Consider the following 27,872-nt stretch of genomic DNA (forward strand, 5'->3'; position numbering starts at 1 on the left):
TCGAATTTTGACACTGGAGTGTCAGGCACTGGCACTCAGTGTCAGATCTTGACACTGGAGTGTCAGGTGATGACACTCGGGCATGAGGCATTGGCACTCCAGTGTAAAATGTTGGCACTGAAAACATTTTCCAATAACACAAGTCTCAACTTTTTAGTTTTAAGCAACTAAAACTTTGCTTGAACATTAAAAATAAAAGAATTCGCAAAATTTCAGATTTTTTAAAAATTGAATTTTAATTTAAAATTTGGTTTAAAAAATTTTTATGCATCAAAAGTTTGAAATCCAGTATCTGCGGATATACGAGGGATGTTCAATAATGACTGAGAGTGGTGCTGGTGTGCCAAAAGATCGACTCAGAATCTCAAATTCTATCTTTTGGAACTGGACAATTTTTTCCAAAACAGGTTGGATGAGGACCAGAGCAGAAAACCCAAGATTTTTTGAATATTCCCCCTCTTTGAGGACCAATATCCATCCTTCAGGAGAACCTCCAAAACTGAAAGTTTTTCCGAGTGAATTTCAACTTAAAATGGAGGTTTCCGCTGAATTTTCACAAAATCGTCCAACTTTTTTTTCCGGATCCATCCAAAAGAACATACGAGTCATAAGAAAAATACAAGTTTTAAAATTTCTTCATTTTGTAATTATTTTCCTTTAAAAAAAGGAACAGGCGTTTTTCCAACAAATCTAAATTCGTTTTTTTAAATGTTTTTTTATTCAAAATTTTTAAGCCCTACTTTTGAAAATTTTTTTTGAGGAAAAAATTCAAACTATAAAATTTTCATGCTTACCTACTCGTTCATTTAAACAAAAATATATGTTCTTCCAGAAAAGTTTTTAGGATCAGCATTATCAATACTTGAAATTTTCATTTTTTTTTTGAATACCTACGAGAAAAATTTTCTTTGAAATCTTATTGCAACTTTTTCCTAAGCTCCAGTAAATTTTTTCAACTAATAAAAATTCTTTTTTTTAGAAAAATATTTTAAATTTTGAGGTTTATACCCTTAAAAATTTTCATTGAGAAAAAAAAACAAAAAATTGGAACCCCTCTTTTTAAAAGCAATAAGTATTGTAAAAAATAGTGTTTTTTATAAGGAAAAAATTGAAAATTGGAATTGAATAAATTTAAAATTTTCTCCAGTAGGATAGGTAATAATTTCAGAAAAAAAAATCTTCAAAAAATAATTACCAGTGTCTAAAAAGTTTAGTGATGCATGCTCAAAAGTCAAAATGAATGAGCAATCAACTAATAGCCGCTTCATCGCGATTAAATTATGTCTCACGAGGTGGCGTAGTTGGTAAAGCATCGGACTGTCACGCAAGAAACCCGGGTTCGAATCCAGCCGGAGCCGAAAAATTTCGTTGGAAAAAGATGGTAAAATAAGAAATGGAGATAATTACATCAACAACACCTCTACCCAGGCGACACTGCTGCGAAAACGTACTAGAATCCGCAATAAAAAACTTCCTCATAATTTTTCCTTGCCGATACTGGCACTGGCACTGAAAATTTGCATTGCGTCTCAGTCTCATAATGACGCAATGTATCAGTTCTCAGTGCCAGTGGCACTGACACTGGCACTTCTGACACCATGACACTGGCACTAAAAATTGGCATTGCGTCCCAGTCTCAATTTGACGCAATGTTAAAACTGGCACTAAAGTGCCAAACGTGCCCACAGGGGCAATTTCTCGCAATTTTTCTCTCCTACAAAGTCTAAGGAAATGATTCCATTTTCGCAAAGAACTGCCTTCGGCATCCACGAAAACAATTTCCGACTTCGACGATATTTTTCTCGCTCTCCTTCCAAGATCTCAGGAAATAAACCGCGCAGAAAGGGGTAAACACGAATATCTACCAAAGGGTTATCGATATCGTCTCCTTCTTTCCCCCATCTATCAAAAAGGTCACCAAATAAGAGCTCGCTGCCGTCGAGTAGGTAGGCAGAATCTCGATACCGTCACAGCCGTCTGAAAATTGCGAAATGTAATTTGCCTAGGCCCAATGTAGTACCACACGTACGACGACGAGTCGACGAGTACTCTTTGAGTGAAAACGAAAGCTTTATAATAAACCTAGCAGGGTTTCAGATACGTCTTATTAATTTCGAGTGAAGCTGCCTCTATATACTCGTATCTACGCTGTGTAGCTAAAGGGTAACGTTGCGATGCTGCGAGATAGATGCGAGCTTTTAAAGCATTCTCGTTTGGGATGAGAGAAAGACAGAGAATCATTCGCGAAAGCTTGAAGCGGTTAAGGAAGTATAAAGAGTATCTTGCAGTTTACTCATAACAGCGGCAACTTTCATTAATGAACGATTTACTCTAATCTCTCTTTTGTTTCGTTGCTACATTTGCGTGTATAAAATGTGTACGTCTCGTCTCGTGTATCTAATGTAGAATTGCGACGATGCTCGCACAGAGTGCCTGAGCATAACGTTGCGAATGAAGAAATGCCTGATATTAGTCATTAGCTCGTTCTTCGCCTAGTTTTCTTCTTTATATTTGTATTGCGTTTTAATTGCAACGACGTCGACGTCGTCCTCTAACACCCACACACTCGCATATAACCAGACCAAAAATCCTTCACCACGATGTGTCGGAAAACGAAAAGGCGTGCAAAAGTCTCTCTCCTCTTTTTTCTCGTCTCGCCTGTAACCGCAGCATCATTGACGACGACGACGATGATGATGACGAGCCGAGAAATACTCCTCGTATTGTACCATTTCGTTCAAATACTCGTAGTAAGCTATTAAGAGGAAGAACAATGCTGGCAATTTTTTTCCTATATTTCTCCCTAGATATCGTGGTGCCTTACCTACTAGTAATGCTGTACGACGTCCAAACGCTGTCACAGCTTACTGAGAATATTAAATATATGTATAAGTATGATGAAATGAGAAACTAGAAAGTATTTAGTATTTCCATATTCATCATTATTCACTTCTATTTAATTAAACGACTTTTACTATACGTTCCTTCGAAGATTTACCGTGCAAGTTTTCGCACAAGTATTTCCTACAAACCTGGGATGAGATACCTTTACTTTATCATCTTTATATATTAAAAGATGTTTGAAGGAAAACCTTGATAGAGTCCGCCAGCCTTTTCTACTGAACCGATTTCAACAAATTTTTTTTTAAAACGTTCCTTTTGATGTGTAGATATGTCATCAAGAAAAAAAAATCGAAAATTTTGAAATTAAGGGCCGAAAAAATTGAAAAAACACGTTTTCTATTGTGTTAAAACAATAGAATTTCGAGTAGAAACCTTGATAGAGTTCGCCAGCCTTTTCTATCGAACCGATTTCCACAATTTTTTTTTTCAAACGTTCCTTTTAACGTGTAGATATGTCATCAAGAAAAAAAATCGGAATTTTTCAAATTAAGGGCCGAAAAAATTGAAAAAACACTTTCTCTATTGTGTATAAATGCATGTATTACAATGCACACCGACAACAATACACTCAGAACGTTGCTATGTGGGCGTGTTTACAGAGAAGGGGTGTTGAGGAGGGAATGATGTTGTTGTGTTGCGAGTTACATTCATTGCTATACCTACTATTTTATTTTTTCAAAACTGGAAAGTGATGTCTGTTAAAAATAAAATAATAAGGAGAGGAGGTTCTACACTTGAGATCATTTTTGGATTAGGATTTTATTTCAACAGCACAAATTTAAATGTTTAGTGGAACATTGTTTGTAAAAAAGTTAAAGTGAAGATGGAGAAGGGTTCAGTACAGTGTAGCCAGAATTTTCTCAAAGAGAGGGCAAAACCAGATTTTTAGGAATGAAAAATCGAAATTAGAATTAGTGTAATGGAAACCCTTCGTAATGTATGTTAATTTGTATGGAAATGAAGGTGCAATTACTGCTCAAGTGAAGTGAGAGTGAAAATTTGTTGAAAAAAATGGGTCGAAAAAACGAAAAAACGGTTCATTATTGCGTGCATTATTTCTAATTTTCACTCGCGGGGGGGGGGGGGTGGCTCAAGTCACGTCCCTCCCTTAGCTAAGCCACCACTGGTAGGGTTTGGGATACAAATTTGACTATCCTACCTCAGATTTTCATTTAATAGGATTGAATTACTCCAGCATACAGGGTGGCCAGAAATATCGGGTACCCCTAAAAAAGTTTTCTAACTAAATACTTCGGTTGGTCACAGTGAATGATAATAATAATAACACATGATTGGTTGTTGGACTGGAGAGATAACATTCCACCAATCATATGCATCTATTTCACGTTGCCAACCTATATTTTTAATGAAAAACTTTCTTAGGGGTACCCGATATTTCTGGCCACCCTGTACTCACTACCTACTCATTTTATGCCATCATTTTACAAGAATTTCAAACATTTTTCTACCCAATTTTACATACGGAATTTCAGAAATTTTACTCCTAAAAATGATGATAATTAACTATCAAGCTTACAGAAAGTATACCAGAGTAATTCAACATCCCAAGTATAAATCTGAAGTGAATAGATGTAAGTTTTTTGAGAAAAAAAATGTCGTTAATTCATTGTAGAAATTGATAGATATATTGTTCAAACTTGAATTTTTTAAAAATTGTACTTTAGAACCAGAGTAGTATTTGCTATTGACACATTTCAGCTGATTTGCATTTAGAAGCAGGGGCATGAGTTGAATTGTCAAAGAAGCGAGCCCCGAAGGGGCGAGAGGCCTGAGCGAAGCGAGGGCCAGGGCGAGCAGCACGAGCGAAGCGAGTGCGCGAGTCGGGGGGTCGAGGTCGCGGAGCGACCTAGGGGGCGAAGCCCCCTAGTTTGAAAATAAATTTCAACCGAGTACTCGACGATGAATATGCGAAATGTCCAACAGGTCATTTACCTACTTCTGCTGTCACGCGATGACATTCAAAAAGTAATTCTATACCAGGTAGGCTATGTATTTTGAAACTGCTCAATACGTAAATTTAATTTAATCATAGACACACCCCCCCCCTCCAAAAAAAATTTAAGATCAAATATTTTTTCTGGCGGATAAAATTTTTAATTTTCAAAAAAATCTCAAAGAACTCCTGTTTTTCTTTTTTGTTGAAAAAATACGTTATCGAGTTCAAATTGGAATCATTTTTCTCATTTTTGATCCTGTTGGCTCAATTCGTATTTTTCTTACCCGAAAGCTCCCACTTCTCCCTACATAGTGTATGTGATTTCACTGTAGTAGAGATAAAATTCAGCTACGTAAAACGAACAATAATTTTAATGAAAAAATTATGTTAGATCAGCAAAAGAACGACTTTGTTTTGTAATTTTCGACCATAAAGGCATTGGAACTGGGGAGTGGGGAGGCATATGGATTTCTCAAAATTTTTTGTGAATTAATGAGAAATTGATTGAGGATCAAACTGATACTCTCAAGTCGTATTTTTCCCCCTTGCTGTTGAAAAATGCGGAAAAAAGAATTCATAACTCTTCAGTTGAAAAATTCCCTTACAAGTTGGAAAAATTGAAAGATGTCTTACCTACCCTCTTTTATTGAAAAAAAAAAAAATCACCAAGTATTGTTTCCTCGTAATTTTGTTTCCCAAAATCTATTATAAATAGAGGAGGGATTTTTATGCTTTGCATATTTTTCAATGGACTACAGAAGTGCATATTTAATAAGATCTCCATGAATCATGAAATTTCCTGACGAATGAGCCAATTATAATTTTGCATATTTCAGCATCTTTTATAGGAGAAAACCCTGCATATTTCTGAATATTTGAGCATTTTCTGGTACTTTTCTGCATATTAACGGAAATTTTGCAAAAAATTGAGATTTTTGAGATTTATAAAATGACATTCTTTGACAAAAATTATCGTTTTTTTTTTTTTAGGATGAACGATTGAACATTAAAACTGTTGATTTATTTCAACCCTTTCTAAAAAATGTTTATCCTTTGCCAAAAATATTTTTGTTGGCTGCATTGCATTTTTTTTTTTTTTTTTTTTTGGTCAAAGTAATCACTTTATATACCAAAAACAGCATTTTATGGTCAGGAATATTGGTCACTGCATCAGAAATTGTAAATTAGTGGCCATTTTATTGTAAAAATTGTCATTTTTTGCATTTCTTGTCAGTTGTTATTTTTTGTCAATTTGTGTCAAAATTCTGTCACTTTTTGACAAAAATTGCAATTTGTCAAAAAATGTAGCCTGCTTAATTTTCTCAATTTTTTTTGTCAACAAATTTCAATTCTGTTTTTTTTTGCAAGAAATTCTCAACTTTTGTCATATTTTGTCAAAAATTGCAATTGTTGTCATTGTTTGTCCCAAATTGACATTTCTGTCATTTTTGGTTAAAAATGTGTCATTTTTGCTTTTTTTGCCAAATATTTTTGTTTTTGTCAAAAATTGGCATCTTGTCATTTTTTGTAAATAATTGATATGTCATCATTTTTGGTCAAAAATTTGTCATTTTAGGGTCTTTTTGCCAAATATTTTTGTTTTTGTCAAAAATTGGCATTTTGTCATTTTTTGTTAATAATTGACATTTTGTCATTTTTGTCATTTTTTGTCAATAATTGACATTTTATCATTTTTGGTCAAAAATTTGTCATTTTTGCGTTTTTTTTTTGCCAAATATTTGTTTTTGTCAAAAAATTGGTATTTTGTCATTTTTGTAAATAATTGATATCTACCTTACCTATCATTTTTGGTCAAAAATTTGTCATTTTGGCGTCTTTTTGCCAAATATTTTTATTTTTGTCAAAAATTAGCGTTTTGTCATTTTTTGTTAAAAATTGGCATTTTGTGATTTTTTGTCAAAAATTTGCATTTTGTCATTTTTTGTCAAAAATTGGCGTTTTGTCATTTTTTGTCATAAATTGGTGTTTTGTCATTTTTTGTCATAAATTGGCGTTTTGTCATTTTTTGTCAAAAATTGGCATTTTGTGATTTTTTGTCAAAAATTTGCATTTTGTCATTTTTCGTCAAAAATTGGAATTTTGTCATTTTTTGTCAATAATTTGACATTTTATCATTTTTGGTCAAAAATTTGTCATTTTTGCGGGTTTTTTTGCCAAATATTTGTTTTTGTCAAAAAATTGGCATCTTGTCATTTTTTTTCAAAAATTTGCATTTTGTCATTTTTTGTCAAAAATTTGCATTTTGTCCATTTTTTGTCAATAATTGACTTTTTATCATTTTTTGTCAAAAATTGGTACTTTTGCAAAAAAGTGTTGTCAATTTTGCAATTTTATGTCAAAATCTGTCATTTTTAGTCATTGTTTTGTCAAAAATTGCTGTTTATTCTGTTTTTTATAATATGTTGTCAAAGAGAACAAATTTTTGATTTTTATTGCGATAAATACGTAATGATTTAATCAATTTCGAACCGATTTGAGCTAAGGGTTGATTTCCGAATTTCACAATTTGAGTAGGAGGGGCCTCGATTCTCAAAAAAAAATTAATCGATGAATTTTTCGAAAATTTCACAATGATTTAGCAGAAGCTATAAAACTCTTATTGGGCTTTTGTAGAGTTTGAAAACTTAAATTTCGAATCCAATCTGTAGAAAACTTTTTTGAGAATAAGGTTCTGATTCCAATTTTTAAAATGTTCTGAATCCATCGGACGAATGATGTGATAGCTATGTTTCATGCCAACATATGAATCAAACAGTACCATAGTCGCAGGCTTAAGTATGTTTATTTTTTTTCTCCAACTGGTCGTGATATTTCATCCATTGAAAAAAAAAGAATACCTACACTATACACATACTCGTAATACCATTAGGAAAAATAAATAATACTCACGCATATTCCCTGCTCCGAGCATATCCCACCCCATATGGGATAGTTGGCTTGCAGCAGTTGACAATTTTCCCAGCACTGTAACACACAAAATGAATAAACCGTATTAATAAAAAATGAAAAAAAAACTAATACGAAAAAAATCTGACTTTGTGTGGTGGATAAAATTAAATTACTCTCGATGAAACGCTCTAGTTAGCTCACATACAGCGTATCTTGATCCATGCATATAGTGCATATAATGTGTATGTACAAGAGTAGTATTTTCCATATATATATAAGCTCGAAAATTAGCGTTATCTTAATTAAGTCGTCTTTGAAATACGTAAATTAAATTCTCATTACACAAAACAATCCAATTCGATATAATAACGTTTCAATCGACTCTCTAGCTCTAGAATGGTGAAGGGTAACGGGAACTCTGTCGAGCCACAGGGGCCCGCCAAAACCGCGCATTTCATTTAAATATTCAATGTTGTACTTCCGACCGCCAATGTAGCACATTACGTAAGTTGTGTTTTACTCCTCATCGAGGACCGAGAGGGGGGGAAAAACCTCGTATAATTATCTAGTCCGATTTAGTCAAGAGAGAGAGAGAGAAAAAAAAAGAAGAAAATTAATTAAATAAACGAATAAAAAAAAAGAATAAACAAACGACCAGAGGTAAAGACCGAAGAGGTTTTTGGCTCGATGGGCAATACGATAGAGCTCTCCTTTGGACAACCAGTCATTGGCTCTCTTTATTACGTTTCCGTGTAAGAAGCAAATTAACAATCTCGTAAATTAATTCAAAAAGCAATTAGAGAAGTGAAATTTAAGAAAATAAAGAGATAACGAATTCTTTCTCTCGCTCATCTTAGCTGTTATTCCTCATCGTGGTTTTTTTTCTCGTTCATTCTACTGCAGTTGAAACTGGACGACGACGAATCTTTCACTGTTTTTTTTTTTTTTTTCACTTCTCCAACTCATTCACCTGAGCTGCAGCAGTGGCATGGTTAACAAGAATAACTATAAATTATCTAATTAGGCCAATTAGCGTGAAATGCTGGCCGCGGACAACAATGTATATTTTAGACAATTTAAATTTATACAACGTCGAGCAAGGTAGGGCAGGGCAAGGCACAGAACGCGAGCAGCGAAACGACCGCGACCAATGTGAGATGAATTTTAACTAGGAAGCCAATTCGCATTCGTGTTTGGAAATTATTCGACGTTTTGGGCTCTTCGATTTTTATTTATATAACCAACAACAACGTCGGGGTAAACGAATAAATAAATTTTAAACTAATACATTTTTAATATAAATTTTCTCAAGATTCGATGTTCCTCGGTTCAAAAGGGAGCGCCATCCAGCCAAGCTAGATGGTCGACTGGTGTTCGGCCGCTTGTTTTCAATTACTCGTGAATTTATTTTCTCGCGCTACGCGGCGTGTTTCTTTTATATTATAAGATGGTCTGTATAAGAAGACACGATGGCTCTTTGAACGTACCTATAGAAAAAGGAAAGAAAAAACTCGTACCCACGCTAATTACCGCGTACTTTTACCCGAACAATAGAGCAAACGATACCGATACCTTACGTGAAAAAATCGAGAAATTAATAATTTCGCCGATGTATAAAATATGTTGTACTTCATTTCGCGAGCTCGATAAACAGCTCTAAAGCTATTTAGTTCGCATACACGGACACTGCGAGTACTAAAAATTATAAAAACAAGAATAAATACCATTGTTGATTTGGTTTACTATCATCTACTTATGCAGTTCGCTCTGTATGCATTTCGTTTGCTTAGAGAGTCTCGAGGTACTTGGCTGTCGTGTACGTACACAATTGATGTGAAAATACTAACCCAGTTTATTAAGGTAAAAAAAAAAAAAGAAGAAAATATAACGCAACAAATAAGTTAAGCTCGAAGAAGTTGAAGGAAAAAAAACAGCGGTAAATATGCATACGCGTGTACCTACATATTCCGTTCAATTTGCAGCAGCGAATATTAAAAGAGTGAATAAGAGTGAGAGGTACCTACGTTTAAGACTCAGGAATCGAGCTACGTGTATTGTTGTGCCGTTTAGATGGTATAATAACATGCGAAAAAATTGTATTCGAAAATCACGATGGGAATATTAAAAACAATATGAATTCATTTCATCCGTAACGTCATCTGTTCTTCTTCCCCCTTTGCCCCCCTCCAGAGGTCGTATATCTTTTGGTTTGGTCATTATTGGGTGCAATGTGTTGAGGTAGATTGTGCTAATGCTATCGATAGACAGAATGTTAAAAGAGATGCGGTGAGGTAGCTGTGGGGGTTCATGTTGAAGTATCTTCTTTGGTGGGCACGAAGAAGAGGAGAGAAACTAACAATAGGACTGGTCAAGAGACCAGGTTCCGAAAGGGTGAATTTTGTATGGAAACTGATTCCGGATACAGAGGAAAGTGATGCAGACAAAGGCTTTGTTTGGTGTATTTTTTTTCCTGATTATGCGTGACGAGGTGTTTCGTGAAATGGACGATGCGAAGGTGTTGTAGAGGGGGGGAGGGCTGTTTGTAAAGACGGATTTTTGGGTGTACAGGTACAGTGAACATTCTCTGGCAAATTTACACCCATTCTTCGAATTCGAAAATCGTTCTGCTTTTGACTCGTTTTCATTTCAAATCAAGTAAAATTTCATTTCAATTTTTGATCCAAGTTTTCATTTTTCTATCACTTTTGATATACGTACATATAACTTTGAAATAATGATTTGAAGAAGTTATATTTTGTTGAAAGTCATTCTTGGTCGATTCGTTTGATTTATTATAAAAATTGTGATATTTTGACCTACCTCAACAGATGTATTGTTGAAGAAAAGTTGAACCTTTACGAATCGTTCGCGAACGACGAATCATGATTGAAGTGAATCACCCAAAAAGACAACTCTTCAATGTTATTTAGAAGTTTTTACTCTGAACCGATTTTTTTTGAGTGAATCGTTCGCGAACGAAAAAATTCTGGAGTGAATCGTTCGCGAACGACCTTTACATAATTGAATTGAATCACTCGAAAAACAATATTTTCAAAGTTCTGACCTACCTCAACGGATGTATTGTTGATGAAAAGTTGAACCTTTGCGAATCGTTCGCGAACGACGAGTTATGATTGAGGTGAATCACCCAAAAAAACAACTTTTTAATGTTATTTAGAAGTTTTTACTCTGAACCGATTTTTTTTGAGTGAATCGTTCGCGAACTACAAAATTCTGGAGTGAATCGTTCGCGAACGACATTTCATAATTGAAATGAATCACTCGAAAAACAATATTTTCAAAGTTCTGACCTACCTCAACGGATATTTGTTGAAGAAAAGTTGAACCTTTGCGAATCGTTCGCGAACGACGAGTCATGATTGAAGTGAATCACCCGAGAAAATAACTCTTCAATGTTATTTATAAGTTTTTACTCTGACCCGATTCTTTTTGAGTGAATCGTTCGCGAATGAAAAAATTCTGGAGTGAATCGTTCGCGAACGACGTAATAATCTTGAGTGAACTCGCAAATTTTTTAAAATATCATTTTAAAATATTTTTTGCGGCAATGGTGTGAGAATCGTTCGCGAACGATGAATTTAATTCGAGATGAATCGTTCGCGAACGACTTTTGAAGACCGAAAGAAATCAAAATTCGATCGAATCAGTCGAAGACTTGTGTACGAAGCATCATTTGCGAAAAATTCCTTGACTGAATATTTTTATGTTATGTACCGTTCGCGAACGATTTGCTTGCTCTACATAGCATTGATATTCATCGTTCATGAACGATGAGTTGTTCCTTAAACGAGTCGTCTGTAAAAATGAATTAGTTGCTCAAAGTGGATGGTTCGGGATTTATCCAATTGAATTAAGCGAGTCGTTCGCGAACGATTTGCTCAAAATAACATGAACCATTCATCTTCATCGAAGAGGGTGTTGTTTATTGAATGAGTCGTCCAGACGTCATGCGAATGAACCATGGTTGCCTGAAGTAGGCTCAGGTGATTCGATACCAGCCAAATTGGATTAATTGAATCGTTCGCGAACTACAATTCCAAAATTTTATTGCGTGGCGTGGATTATTCATTGTCACACAATGAATCGTTCGCGAACGACTCGTTCAGAAATGGTGAATCGTTCGCGAACGACTCGTTCAGAAATATTGAATCGTTCGCGAACGACTCTTTCAGAAGTAATGAATCGTTCACGAATGACTAGTTCAGAAGTAGTGACTCGTTCGCGAACGACTCGTTCAGAAATGATGAATCGTTCGCGAACGACTCGTTCAGAAATGGTGAATTGTTTGCGAACGACTCGTTTAGAAATTATGAATCGTTCGCGAATGACACGTTCAGAAATAGTGAATCGTTCACGAACGAAAAATCGTGAAATGAATCATTTATCATAAATAGTTCACGAACTTCCTTTTCAAAATTCCCCTGGATAAATAGAATTTGAATATAAATTAATGTTCACAGTCGCGAACGATTCGTTCGAAATAACAAGATTCGTTCACGAACGAGAACTTATTCGTTGAATGAATCGTTCGCAAATGAATTGGTTGTTGAAAGTGGTCGTTCGCGAACGATTTGTCCAAAATAACTACGATCATTCATGAATTAGATTGCCTAAAATGGATGCAAGTGATTCAAAATTGACCAAATTAAATCAAGTGAATCGTTCGCGAACTATTAATTTGAGTCTATTTGTTTATTATGGGCTTGAAATTTTTATGAACTTAACTTTTATTGATTGAGAATGGTTCGTTTAAATTCATGAAATGAGTCGTTCGCGAATGAATTGATAATTTTGAGTGAAGTGAATCAGTATGAAATGTGTTGATGGTTCAAAAATCATTCGCGAATTCTATTTCCAAAATTCGCCTCGATGGAAGAAAAATGAAAAATTTTTATGTGAAGTATCGTTCGCGAATGATTTGCTCGAAATGATTTTCATCGTTCATGAACGAAAAATTGTTTATTAAATGGATCATTTCAAAACAAATTGAGAGTACCTAAATTATTCTCAACTAACCAAATTCAGCTGAGTGAATCATTCTCAAATTTTTGTTTCAAATTGATTTTTATCGTTCACGAACAAGGAGTTGGTTTTGGAATGAATCGTTCTCAAACTATAATAATTTCGAAATACGTCCATATGAGTTGAATATTTCAAATGATTCATTCTGAGTCAACTCAGTTTTTTAAAGAAATATTGTTAAAATTGTATGAAAAAAACTCGAAGACCATTTGATCCTCCCCTGCCAACTTTAATCTCTCCTGTGCAAATGAAAGTTCAATAAAAACGTCGTAAAAAAATTAAAAACTTGAAACACCATCTCTGAACCTTTCCATCTCATCAATGTGTCATCATCAAACGAATACATAAGAGATAATTGACGACAACGACACGAGTATTAGGTAGGTACTCCGCTTACCATAAACGAGAAAAAAAAAAGAAAAAAGAAAGAGTGGTCATTATGTAACATTAATAGGATATCACTTCGGACGAGAACATCAAAGAGCGAGCAACATTAAGAGACGTTCTCAAGAAGTTGACCAGCAGCTGTCCGTTGACTCGGTGACTTCAATCACCACAGGTGAATCCGGTCTTGAGAGAGCCCAGCGAATGATTTATATCGGTAATCTCCTAACTTAAGTAAATAAGTAAGTAAACCTTACAGAGAAACAAAAACAACAACAACAACGTTGTAATATAGGTAGTAAATTGCAGTTATACTATTAAGAGAATAAGATAGAGGCGCAGGCTAATCAAAGTAGGTATACGAGTACCTACAAGGATGATTTGTGTGTACTGTATAAAGTGGTCGTTTAAGATACGGTCGCATCTGGCCTTTAGTAAAAATTGACGTAGTTGGTCATCAGCAGCAGCAGGATGAAGAGGAGGAGGAGGAGGAGGGGGTAGCGATGCGGCGATAATGACTCCTCCGTATACAGTGAAAGAGAAAGATGAAGAACAATGGCTGGGATATGCGCTTTTTATGTAAACATTTACATAGGTAGTATAAATTAAATTTTGAAAACGAGAAATTGATGAGTCCGTAGGAAGCTATAGAGAGAGAGGGAGAGAGAAGACATATAGTACGAGCTACCTCATTAGCTTCGTACATTCCATCAAGTTGATTGATAACGAAACATTATCAATTGTTGTTAGGTAGTCGATGCGGCTACACGTTGAGCTACTGGATACACGACAGGTGGTTCGCTTTGGACGGATGAGGATGAGCTATAAGGGGCCTTCATTCGAGTACATGGTAGCGCGCTTTACCGGTACCGAAAAATTTCGCTGCTCTTATTAATATTCAATAGTTGAGCCGAATGAAGAAGGCGACCGGGCCGCGAGAACTACCATTCGTCCACTCAATTCCACCTATAAGAGGTAATGGGTACATACGAAACGCATTAGGAGGACGACGGTATCGCTCGCGCCTTCATACAGAGAGACCAGCTTCCTTAATAGACCGCGCAACTCTATGTAAAAGTAAATCAATTCTACGCCAAGTTCTCTCTCTCTCTCTCTCTCTCTCACTAGTATGTCTATTTAAACGACGATAAATTTCTACGTGTATGATAAATGTTGATATAGTGTACTATATCGTGTATCAAAATGTATAATCTCTTCCTCTCCTTATCTAGCTTCTCATTGCCAACCATAACTTGCCTACTTATACAGGGTAATCTCTCATTCTCTAAGTAATTTATCAAATGACAGATCAATCGTCGTTCTATACCAATAAACCGGAGAGATGTTACCACTCGGTAATTACCAATGGTAAAGAATAAAGTAATGAATTCCATACGCCATTGGGCAAATTCTAATGTCGAAAAAAAAATCATCATTTTCGAATAAATAGTTTGTATAAACTTAGATGCTGGAAGCTCCATCACAGCTGCATGTAGTATACTAAAAATCTTCAACGTTACATGTCGTAAACGAAGAAGACGAAGAAACAACACTCGATACACAGTAGTACTAAATAAGCACTCGTGTTTTTCTTACTGCACTGTATACTAATAATACCTATGTATATGAAATACTCACACAAACTTGAAGATAGGTAGTAGAAAGGCTCGCTTTGCAGTCTTATACTACTTGGTATACGAGAACAACGTAATGAAGTTTTTTTCTTCAACACCATCTCCACCCATCCAATCGACTTACCATCCATCATCTGACATCGCTCTGTAGTATTCAGCACCCTTCCATCTCATCATTTCTTTTCTTTTCCTTTGCAGCAAGTATACTCGACACTCGTACCTATACACAAGTATACGAAACACGTCGTGAATTGATTCGTCTCTCTGTGTTCTTTCTCTTTTTTCTTACGTTCTCACTTGTTAACTTGAGTAAAACTGTTTCCTCTTTTTTCCAAATTGATTGTATTCTGAAAGAAATCAACTTGTTGTTGTACCTCATCAACGAAACCCTTGTTTTCGACATAGCGTCGTTGTGCACTACGTACGTACGTAAACGTACTGCTATCAAGTATAGAAAACGTTCTATAGATGTGTATACGAGAGAACGAGACTTCACGTTTACCATAGACTAAGTATCTGTGTACTATAAGCTAAGCTCGATGTATGATCTTCTGTTCTAGATTTTAACGTTATACGTATTCTTTTTTCATTTTTTTCATGAGAATAAAGCTCGAGGAAGATTTTACATGTCTGGGTTGCTGTCAATTGCACGGATTATTCCGTTTGGAGAATTAATTACGGTAAGTTTACTTTTGATCGTAATTTTACAATGTTTTGAGGTGAATTTGAGAAATGTGTAATGAAAATGAGTTCAATGACGTGATCTAGTGTAGGTAATTGGAGAGTCGCAGGTGGTAATAATACTTACAGGTAAATTAGAAGGGTGGTGATGTATTGCCATCATTGGTTCTCATGACAATTTCAACTTTAATTATCCTCAGCAAATCGAGTGTTCAGTAAACAGAAAAATAGGTGAATATGCATGATGCCAACTTGTGCTAACAATTAATCGAAATCAGCAGAATATTTATTTGGAGAAAAACTATTTCAAAATGGTTTGAAATAGATAATTTACAGTAATTACTCGTAATTTACCGTAATTACTCGTAATTTACCGTAATTACCCGTAATTTACCGTAATTACTCGTAATTACTCGTTATTTACCGTAATTACTCGTAATTTACCGTAATTACGAGTAATTTACCGTAATTACTCGTAATTTACCGTAATTACTCGTAATTTACGATAATTACTTGTAATTTTTAGTAATTACCCATAATTCCTAGCAGTTATTCTATTTTACAGTAATTACCAGTAATTTATCTATTGCTGCCTGTCATACCCATAATCCCCTGCCATTACTCATAATTCTCTGTAATTTTCTGTAATTACCATAATATTCTGTAATTACCAAAATTCTGTGTAATTACCGTAATTCTCTGTAATTATCGCAATTCTCTGTAATTACCGTAATTCTCTGTAATTTGAGTGTAATTACTGTAATTCTCTGTAATTACCGTAATTCTCTGTAATTACCGTAATTCTCTGTAATTACCGTAATTCTCTGTAATTACCGTAATTCACTGTAATTACCATAATTCTATACAATTACCTAAATTTCCTATAATTACCGTAATTCTCTGTAATGTACCGTGATTTTATGTAATTATCGAAATTTCCTATAATTACCAAAATTCCCTATAATTACTGTAATTCTCTGTAATTACCGTAATTCTCTGTAATCACCAAAATTTCCTATAATCATCGAAATTCCCTATAATTACAAAATTTTCTGTAATTACCAAAATTACCCATAATTTTCAGCAATACTTGACCGGTATTTTCCAATAATTATCCATAATTTCCAGTAATTACTCGTTATTTACAGTAATTATTACCAGCAATAATTGACAATTATTACTTGTATTTAATGAAAATTACCCAAAGTCCATGGTACGTATTTACCCATAATTTACCTACGTAGTACGTACAGTGATGGAAAAATCTTTCAAAAATTTTGTTGGACTGACTTGACAAGAGACCTTTCAAAAAATATTTGTTTTTTTAAAATTTTATTCATGAGAAATCTCACAAGTTTCACTGGATTGAAAAAATTTCACGGGTTTTGGAAAACACTTCATCTCTAATGGTTTCTCAAAATATCTGTTCAATTTATAATTTTTCCTTGTTTATAGTCCCTTATATTCAAGAGCTGAGAAATTAATGCTAATTCTGGAATTTTCAAATTAAAATTTCAAACTGAGTTTCAGACTCTAGCTAGGCAAGGTTCAATATTTTCCCATTATTTCTATAATTTGACCGAAGTCGTCTGCATCTAATTTCAGAGTATATATTTAGATTGAAAGTCCAACGTTCGCTCTAGAGAATTCCAGTTGATTACTCTATGTACACATGTAATCTGCAAGTGATTTTTTTGACCAGTTTCAAAAGTCAAAACTTATACCTACTTCAGTAGCTACCTAATTCAAAAAAATTAAAAACAAAAAATACCTAATGAAAAACGCAATCTTATCTGGACAGCAAAACACTTGGTGGACCATATCCCCTAATATTGACCTCCCTTAACCAAGTTTCATAGTTTTTCAGCCAATTTCAAGTCTGCAAGGAATTTTAAAAATTTTGGGAAAAAACTCGAAATGTTACTGAAAGCTCCGGAATGACCGAAAATGATGAAATTGGGTTCAGAAAATCAGTATAGAATAAAAAAAATGTTTGCAATCGGTCAAGTTAGATTACGAATTATCTTCAACCATTTTCAATATTACTGCTTAAAATGAGCTTTTCTCGAGATTTAAAATTTTATCAGAAAATTAGACAAGTGTTCTTCATGTTGAGACTGTGAATTTTTTGAGTGAGGATTGCCAATTCCAAAAAATAATAATTTTCATGACTTTTGATGAAATTTTAGTATGTACTCTGCGATGAAATTTCAAGTATTTTGGAGACCTTAGGTCAGTTGAGATTGAGGATGATGTATTATTTGATTCTTAAGCTTCAATACTGATATCTCAAACATTATCACGTTTTCTCTCAAAAATGGTAATATTTATACTTAATGCTTAATAGTAGGCTCTTTGTCTAAAAATCAATTAAAACGATTGAAATTTTGAGTCTAGGGAGGTGGGATGTTGAAAAATCCGCTTCGACTAGGATCAGATATACCGGTACCCCTCGCCTAAGGTCGAATTGCGAATTCTACTTTTGGAAAATTTCTTCTCCACGCAACGAAAAATGAAAAAAAAGAGAAAACAAGCGAATAAAAAAAAAAAATGAAAGAAAAATAACACGAAATCTCGCGAAAAAATATGCGATTTATCTAACACGAACTGAGCGCTGACACGAGGGCCAGAGGGGAGGGGGAGAAGAAGAGGAAAACACAGAACGTATAAGCGAGAAGAAGAAGTAAGTGGTGGTAGAAGAAAGAAGGAAGTTAACGAAAGTAAGAAATCTTAACTGACAGATTTATTGATAGTCAATAGGATAGTGAGAGCGTCGAATGGCAGCAGTTTTGCGAAATCCGAAAACGAAAACTTTAATAACAAACTTTTTTCTTTTACCAGCAAACGTGTCTGTCCCTGTTTCTGTTCCTCGCCCCCTCCACTCCCCCCGCCACGAACCGTGTACTTCGCCGCAATGATTTTTCTTCTCTCGAAAGAGAAATAATCGTCGAATGGGGATGAGGTAGAAGGGCAAAAAAAAGCTAAACCAGGGAACAGGGTATGGCAGAGGGTCATGCATCTTGTCGGTTGTATAGATTTAGATATTGAGAACGCCCCGGCGCCCGTTTTTATCTTGCGTTAAAACGTCTCTTCCTGGATGCTTTTCTCTCAGTCTACTACGTGGAAATGTACAGAAGGTGTGTATTGTTTTCGCACTCCCCTCTCCCCTCCCCCCACTCCCCAAATACTAAGAATATAAAAACCTGCGAAAAAATTTACGATTTTTTTCCATCCTCTCGAGTCAAACGTAGCCCTCATCCTCTTCATCCTGCATATCTACGTATATAGCTTTTGGATCGCATACCGAATTACGTGGGCAGGGTGCACACGAAAGAGGACGTCAACTCCGCAGCGAATACCAAAGTAAACATCGTACCCGGTTTTTAATTTAAATTCCCGAGTAAAATAAATAAAAACCTTATTACCAAATTACATTCCCATGGTGTTGCCACTGCCCCGTTTTGCGCTTCCGCTCGCGCTCAAGTCGCAGTCGTCGGTTCATGGTTGGTTTTTTCCTCTTTTTCTTCTTGGTCGTTTCGCGAATTTCTTATGTAGCTGTAATGTGCTGTGCTCGCCTGTGTGTTGTTTACTCTGCTCGACTGTATGTAGTTAAGCGCTCGTAGTGTACGAGTATTTTTATTATACTTACGTACTTGTCTCGTATACATATAAACCGAACATTACAACAATCGATGTTCTTTTATGTTGCACGAGTACGCGACTACAATGCCAATTGGCGAATGTGCATGTGCAATCGTGTTATTCTACGATAAATGAACCGTTCGGTTGCTGTATTTATGGCCTGCTGTCCTGTCTTTGAGAATGACGATCGCATAAGCAACAAATTGCTGTCGAGAAATGATTACCAGCAGCGGAGTCTTCGTCATTTTGATGAATTGTGTAATAGGCTATTATGAGCTGGATGGTTATTGGCTATGACAAGCGGTAGCTGAGATGAGTATACCTACTTGTGCCAAAATTGCTGACGAATCGAGAGTGGTTTTTTTCGCAAGTGGAAAATATGCGTTGAATTTGGGTGAAATTTTCGAGTAAATTTTATTCAGCATTGGGTTGAAAAAAGTTGAATTTTTTCTGCGAAAATGGACAATCTTTCGGTGTAAAATTTGAAATGAAAAATTAAAAGTGACTGAACAACTTTGGTTAAGCATTTAGAGAGAACTAAAAATGGGTCATTCAAAATCAGTCGTTATTTCATTTTTCGATCGGTTTAGTTGAGAAAATCGATCTTTGAAAAATGTTTTCAAAAACCTCTTCTTTCATGCCCCTCAACCTCAATTGCATCCATTATTTGTTTAAGCCGTGTGTAAAACGAAATCATAATTCTCGACGATATCACACGATGTCATTCATTGAGACTGACAGTACTGACACATGAAAACCAGGTGTATTATACTTGAGTAAATCCATCGATTTGAAAAGTCTTTGAAGTTTCCTGTCAGCGAAAAAAACGTTTGAACATTCACTAAATCTGCCAATTCGCGACATTCAAAGAAACGTGAATTTATTAAAACGTATGTAGATTCGAATAATATAAAGAATATTTTTCTATCATTTACTCGGAGTCAACGCCTTCAAAAACCCAATACACGATATGTCACACAAAATTATTATACGAGTACTTACGAACCGAATTGTAGTGCTTGTGGTAAAGATCGAGGAGATAAAAGGTAGAAAAAATTGATTTATCAATAATATTATAGAAATTAGGGTAAGATCATTCAAATCTGAAAAATGTTGATTTAATGAAAAATCATCGTAAATCACTGGTAATTACCGTAAATGACCAAAATGACCAAAATTACCTTAAATTACCAAAAGTATCTACTGCAAATTACTTAAATTACTGTAAATTACCAAAAATTATTGTAAATTACCAAAATCACGTTGAATTACCAAAATTACTGTAAATTACCAAAATTATCGTAAATTTACAAAAATTACCATAAATTACAAAAATTACCTACTTACTATAAATTACCAAAATTACTGTAAATTACTCAAATTACTGTAAATTACCAAAATTACCGTAAATTACCAAAATTACCGTAAATTACCAAAATTACCGTAAATTACCAAAATTACCGTAAATTACCAAAATTACTGTAAATTACCAAAATTACTGAAAATTACCAAAATTATTGTAAAATACCGTACATTACCAAAATTACCAAAATTTCTCCTCCCCCCCAAGTTGTTACTTCGGGTAACAAATTAATTCTCTGTTTTTCATGTTTTCCCTATCCGAAAAAAATGGTATCGGTAGCCCCTCTTCCCCCCCATTTGAAAAAAAAATTGAAAAAAAATGAAAAATAATCAATTTATCAAAATTTTTTGTATCTGGGTCTCAATTTATAAAATAGCCCCCTCTTCAAGAAAAAACCTTTTCCGACCCTTCAAACCATATTGGCCCTCTAGTAAGAAGCCCCCTCCCCCCTCTAGTTAGAAAAATTTGAAAAAATGAGAATAAATCAAAATAAGGGAATTTTTTTTAATTATCCCACTTCCACACTAGAATTGTTTCAATTGCCCCAATTTTCAAAGAACTGCGTTCGTTTCTCAATTTTTTTTAACATTTATTTTTTTCTTTTAAAATATTTTTGCACCTTTAATTATTATTTCAAAGTCACGCAAAAATTCATAATAACGAAATGTGTTTATTTTCCAAAGTACTACCTGTTCTCCAAAGATCAAAAATACGTTTTTCTCAATTTTTTTCCAAAAGCTCGGTTGCCCATTGAATGTCAAGAATAGGCAACTTGTCAATCTAACGTTTTGTTTATCCAAATCTGAAGTTTTGATATCCATTCACCAGACACTCTGTATATTTGATCCTGAACGAAACTTTCAAACTTTCAATACCAAATTCCTCGAATCCAATCTCCATTTTATACCCACGATATCATATTAATGAATATCAGTTTGTTGTTGCTTTTCTTTTCGATAAAGGTTAACTATAAGTTTAATTATTATAACATGTGCAAGTACGTGTAATATGCGGAAGGTATTTGTTCGCAGAGATGAGAAGAGTGCTACAGGATAAGCTTTACAAATAGATACTATACATAGGTATACAAAATAGTGTACGTATCTTTAACAACGTTTATATATACCTTGTGGTGCGGTTTTGTCGAGGTTAATTTCAATGGTTTTCTATGTATATGTACGTGATATGTATACAGGATGGGTGCATAATTTCGGTATTTCGATATAGTAGATACCTATACAGATACACGGATAAATGCTATGGTAAACATTTTGCCCAACTTTTCCACCAGAGTATGCGTGTAAAATGTACACATATGGATTATGTTTTGTGTACCTATATAGTAATAACACAGCACTACATTACTACTACCTACACTACACTATACATATGCCATCGAAATTAAATACTCATTATCTACACGTTATCATATGTATAGGGAATTTTGGTAATTTTCATTTCGATCTGAAAGCCCATGGGATTTAAATAAATCCGCACCTGTTTACCTAGGTATACCTTATGATGGATTTTACTTTCTGTTGAATAAATTATCTCGAAACGTAGTAAAGCTTCGTCGTTGAAGAAAATGAATTAGTTGTATTAAAAATGTTATCAATTTTATGAAAAAAAAAAAAAAAAAAAAAAAAACAGAATTTCATGAGCAATGTGGTTTTATTCAAATAATACTTTCAAGTCACGTGTAGATTGATACGTTTTTTAATTGTTGAGCTACCTACATTTATAAAAAATGTTTTTTTTTTTTAAATTTTGAAAGATATTTTTTTTGACTGCACCAAAACCGAATTTTTTTTCTATCCATGGAGACCAAATTTGTGCATCCAAATTTAGATTTTCAAATTGAATAATTGAAAATTTGAAAGTGTCTGGATTTTAAGTACAACATTTCCCCCTCCTAATTTTCAACTCTTGGAGTCATTTTCGAAAAAAAAACATTTTTTGATATTCAGGGCATGGATTCAGCCATTTTGAAAATCACTATTTTGACCACCTGAAAAACCTTACATGGAATAGATAAATTTTTGATATTTTTATTTTCGACCCAGATCTGCAAAGTTATTTTTTTTCTGCCCCTTCCCACTCTTTAAAATATTTTTAAGGTGAAATTACCGATTACAAGTTCTTCGAAAAATACAAAAAACCATAAATTAAGAAAGCTTCAGAATCATTTGTTCATTTTCGAAAAAAAGCAACAACAACAACAACTTCAAATTTACGCTGCCAAACGTTTCATTTCGTTCACCCCGTATTTTTCTCCCTTCTCTCCTCTCGAAACGTAGCAGCACAATCTACACGTGGAAAAATTATTACCACACAGTACAAAATTCATATTTCACCCCGACAAAACACCCCATAAATCGAGACGCTAACAGGTTTATTCTTGGTTTTTATGGTTTTTGAAAAAGACTCGATACGATGGGAGTAACACTCGTAAAATTTTATTACACGAAAAAATTTCAATTTTTACAACTGTATAAGTGTCGATATACTTAGGTCTATGGATTTGATCCGAATCACATCGATGAATAAATTTACCCCTTTTTTGAGCATCATTTAATAATCTCCGATAGGTATAGCAAAAATTCGCAACCATATTTTGATACAGCATAAATGGTAACTATGCAGGAAAAAGAAAATGGAAACGATTTGGGTAATGAGAAGAAAATCTCGCGATTTGTTTCCCGCGTCTATAAAAAAAATTGACACGTACTGACCACACCATCTCAAATCCATCCCTCATCTAATCTCACCACAGTCGTCCATAAATCTCGCACCAGAACTCGATTACGGTTAAACAAACATTTCCGAGAAAAGGAAAACTTCACCGTTGTATTTTGCAAGCGAACGAACCACGAGGACAGCTACTCAGCCAACCATGGCAAAAAAGAAAAAAACACAGACACACACACATACACAACTCGAACTCGATAGAGGAGAATAAAATGCCAAAAACTGGCAACTTTATCACTTGGAAATTCATCTTATTATCGAATAGGTGCGTCGGTGTGGCGGTGGCTTTTCCATATAGGGATAGGGGCCAGGTGGTGAAAAGTATTCTGCGCATCTGGTCAAAGGGAAAGGCAATGGAAACGTGGCCTAGGATGAAGAGAAGAAACCAGGGGATGAATTCTCCGGGGATACACGTATATAGCATAGCTGCTGGTTGCTGGTAGTAGGTAGTAGGTACGTCCGGAGAGTAAAAACTCCTCTCTAACAATACTTGGAACTGTCGGATCAGTTAGTTTTTCACATGTAGAAATGGTTTTTATAGCGTGAGCGAATAACGTACCGTATAGAATTTTATTCGCCACACATTTTCCAACTCGTAACACGATTCAATTAAAGAGTTACGTACGCGCGAGCTGGAGCTTTCATCAGGCGTTTGGGAACTTGATAAAGGCGAGGGGGGCGGGTAAGCGGTACCACGTCCGCAAAATATAATTATCGTTTAGAAAAGAGTACAGAGAAAGAGCGAAAAGAGTACACGATTGAATTTTATCTCGTCCATATGCAACGTGTGTACCTAGATATATACCTAGTTGACTCCTAATTTGAAGTCTGGGTTGGTCGAGGGGACAGATAAGCCAGTTCATCATCTTGAAAAATTTCAAAATTAATTTCCTACAAAAATATTTTTAAAAATACACGAAAAAGAAGTGAATTTTTCGTTGAAAATTGGCGCAAATTTTGATTTGAGAGGAAAATGAAAATGGACAATTAACCTCAAATATTCTACTGCTTACTTCGAAGATGATGAAAAAATTTCAGAAGGAAGGGGAAATGGGTAAGAATTTGAGACGTAAAAATTCGAGAATTGAAATCACAGGGTATTTACCAGGTCTCGAAAGTCACAACTTTGAAAATAGGTCGCGAAAATTTTGAAAAAGTCGCGATGTTTACTTTTTTCTATGACACAAGAAAACTACTGAAAGATGGACAAAAACTTCCTAAAAAATAGTGTATAGTTACTTTATTGGTAACCCATTTTTTAGAATTTTTTCAAAATGAGGGGTACTGAAATAGAAGTTGCAAAAAAAGGTCGCGAAAAAAAAGATCGAGAAAAAGAGATCGCGAAAAGAAAGGTCGCGAAAAAGAGATCGCGAAAAGAAAGATCGCGAAAAAGAGATCGCGAAAAAAATAAAAATATCGCGAAAAAAAATTGCGAAAAGAAAGATCGCGAAAAAAAAAGATCGCGAACAGAAAGATCGCGAAAAAAAGATCGCGAAAAAAAAAGATCGTGAAATGAAAGATTGCGAAAAAGAGATCGCGAAAAGAAAGATCGCGAAAAAAAAGATCGCGAAAAAAAAAGATCGCGAAAAAAAATATCGCGAAAAGAAAGATCGCGAAAAAGAAATCGCGAAAAGTCACGATTTTTGAATATCAAATTTTAGTAGAGATCCTGAATCGATTTCCATAGCCATAAATTTTCACAATTTTTGTCTCTCACATTCGATTAAAAATTGTAAAATCGTACATCCGATGATCGAAGAATGTATACCAAGAGCCTAAAAATATCACAAACTCGTATAAATATTCATTCAATCAGCACAAAACTGTATTTAAAATGAAACTTCATCCAATCCACACAACGAATACCTACTCATAACCTCTTCCCTATAGAAAACGAGAATACTGACTATAATATTTAACCAACATACCTTAAGTAGCTATAGCTGAGTACCTATACTCGCAGATCTTACACAACTATCCATACATACTTCAAACTACTTACTCGAACTAGCACTGCAGAGAGAAAGAGATACCCAGTTTAATACCTTGAATGGGAATACGTATTGTATTTAGATTTTTTCTTAAATTAACCTATTTATATTCAAACGCGAGTGCGTACTGCGCAATACACGCGCAGGGACAGCGGCGAAATTCATATGGAAAGCTTATACATTCAAATAATATAACAAGCTTTATTCCCTGCGCTTCTCCTCCGTCGCAGTGGGTTCAGCTGATAGCTGAAGATACAGCTAGAAACGTTTTATTGTTAAATGGAAAATCATCTTCGATGGTTTGTATGTGACAGCGTGCTAACATCGAATTAACCTCTTTACAATATGTACTACAAATTAATATCCGATTCTTTTGAAAGGACTGTTGTTGTTGTTGTTGTTGGTGTTCTTGCTGCATATATTTAAAGCTCAAAAGGTCATTGGTTTACTGTATGCATGAGCAGAGAGTCGGTTTATCGAAGTAAAACGTGTCTTCGTGTTACTTATTTCGATTAAAATTTAATATGAAATGTATTTTTTTAAAGTGGAAAGATGGGAGGGAGAGGAAATGAGGATGCTGGGGTCAAATAGAGATGAAAATGTAACTAATAGATAAAATTTAACAAAATAGTAATTTCGAAGATTGAGATAAAAATCCTACGTTTTAGTTCACACGATCGTTGAGTACAATCTAAAAAACGATAGAAAAAAAAGAAAAAAGATGACGAGTAAATTTTGAAAAACGAAAAATTGGAAGTTGATTGATGAAGTTTTGAAGTAACTGGAGAATGGCACAAATAATGACCAAACGAAAAAAAAAATCATTTTTCCTTTGGCATTTTATGGCATTTTTTGTTTCAATTTTCAACCATTTACCTATAAGACAGTTTTACTCATTCTTCACTTTATTTCCTTCCAGAATTGAACTTTTCACAATTCTCAAAATAATTTTCAAAAATCACTCTCTCATAAGCCACATTAAAAAACCACGTTATTCCAGACCCTCTTTGTGATTTTTATTATTCGCGAATTTATTAGCTCAATTTGAGACAATTTGCTCGTAAAAATATGAACGAATTTTTCTCAAATGCATCCTTTCGTCGCCTTCGAACCCTTTTTTTTGCGCACATTTCCTCGAAACGACTTGCAAACCCACGCCTTATTATACGTATTCGAAAACCCCCGAACTTGCGAACGAGTATACGCGATAGAGAAGGTATTTTAATGGAAATTATGCATATCTTATTTGGCGGCGAAAAAAAAAAGCCCAAGCTCGAAGCTTCGCTTCGGCAATACGATTTATAACATCCGTTCCAACGAAATGGACTATAAAAGATTCTTCCTCGATAAAATCTTCTTACACAGCTTACATTCTTTTAACCGAAGAAGCAAATAACTTTTAAAACTTTTATGAACACTGGCGAGAAGCTAAAGTTTAGTGCAACTTTACTCATTATTTAGACTTTCTTGACATGTTTTCTCTAACTTTGCGCATCACGAAGCTAATAGGTACCGGAGCTCTATGGTGTAACTCTATAACAAACGCCTACTTTTTTTCTCTCTCTATACTATTTTCTTCCTGTACACATTTCGTATACACACAGTAGATATACTCGTACACTGCTAGAGAGTCTATTTTTGAGGAAGAGGATGAGATAGAGACAAGACCAAGAGGCAGAGGAGGAGGACGCTACGCGCGATATAATCGAAAAATTTATACCAAGGCGACGAATTAAATGGTCGTGGAAAAATCGCGATTTTTCCAGCCTCGAGACCTGACTGAGCCGCCGATTAAATGTGCCGAAAAGGACGCCACCGAGTTTTTATGGAGTTTGAAAACGAGCTCTGCCCCCTTCTCTCCTTTCGCATACGAAACGAAGCGCGGATAAATTTTAATTAAATGTCTCTATTTTGTGAAAAAAACAAAAACAAAAAAAATACCTCTCGAGAATCTCGTTTCGAATTTTAATTAAAAATTTTCTCGATAAAAGTTAGCCCGAAATGGTCGTCTTTACGATCCACGTTCTTCCCACGAGTTGGAAATTTTCTGACCGAATTGGACTATTCTCCCCCCCCCCCCTACTTCAAACTTTGAATTTTGCTCCTTTCCTAATATTCGAAGAATAGATTTCTCGACTCAACGAGACCTTGAAAGTGTTTCTCAAACGTCAATTTTTTACGCGTAAGAATCAGTATAAAATTGAAATGAGCGTAGAAAGTAAAATACGACAGTTTTGATGGGAACCTTGTTAATTTTTATTAAACCTTTATCGTACCTATCGATGCTTTGTTTCAACTATTATACCTACAAACGGAGTGAAAATTCCCTTCGACGCGATAAATGGCGCAAAAAATTAGTAAATTTTCCACATTGCTGGCTCTTGCCTCTGCCTTCGCCTCCTGTGTTATTCTCGTGATCGGCGTAAAAATTCCTTCCGAAGATATTTCAATCATTAGAGAAATTCGTTATATTTTGTTCAAGTTCGCGAACAGAGGGGGAAAAGTTTATCGAGTTCTCGCTTCATTTTTTTTTCTTTTTTGCTACCTATAAATTATCAGCTACGAGGTAGTGTGCATTAACCTCCCTCTGCTCTCTGCTTCCTTGTTTGTATAAA

The 27,872-nt window shown here is 34.8% G+C and overlaps 1 protein-coding gene across 1 annotated transcript in view; it reads right to left on the minus strand.

Moving 5' to 3' along the window:
- The window catches only part of LOC135834785 (uncharacterized), a 272,925-nt gene that overhangs the window by 65,475 nt on the left and 179,578 nt on the right, over positions 1–27,872 (minus strand). The window contains exon 3 of the mRNA XM_065348753.1: positions 7,772–7,846. Within this exon, the coding sequence (XP_065204825.1) occupies positions 7,772–7,846 (75 nt within the window). The remainder of the gene's footprint in view (positions 1–7,771; positions 7,847–27,872) is intronic.

This window comes from Planococcus citri, chromosome 2 (assembly GCF_950023065.1).
Source record: "Planococcus citri chromosome 2, ihPlaCitr1.1, whole genome shotgun sequence".
NCBI lineage: Eukaryota > Metazoa > Arthropoda > Insecta > Hemiptera > Pseudococcidae > Planococcus > Planococcus citri.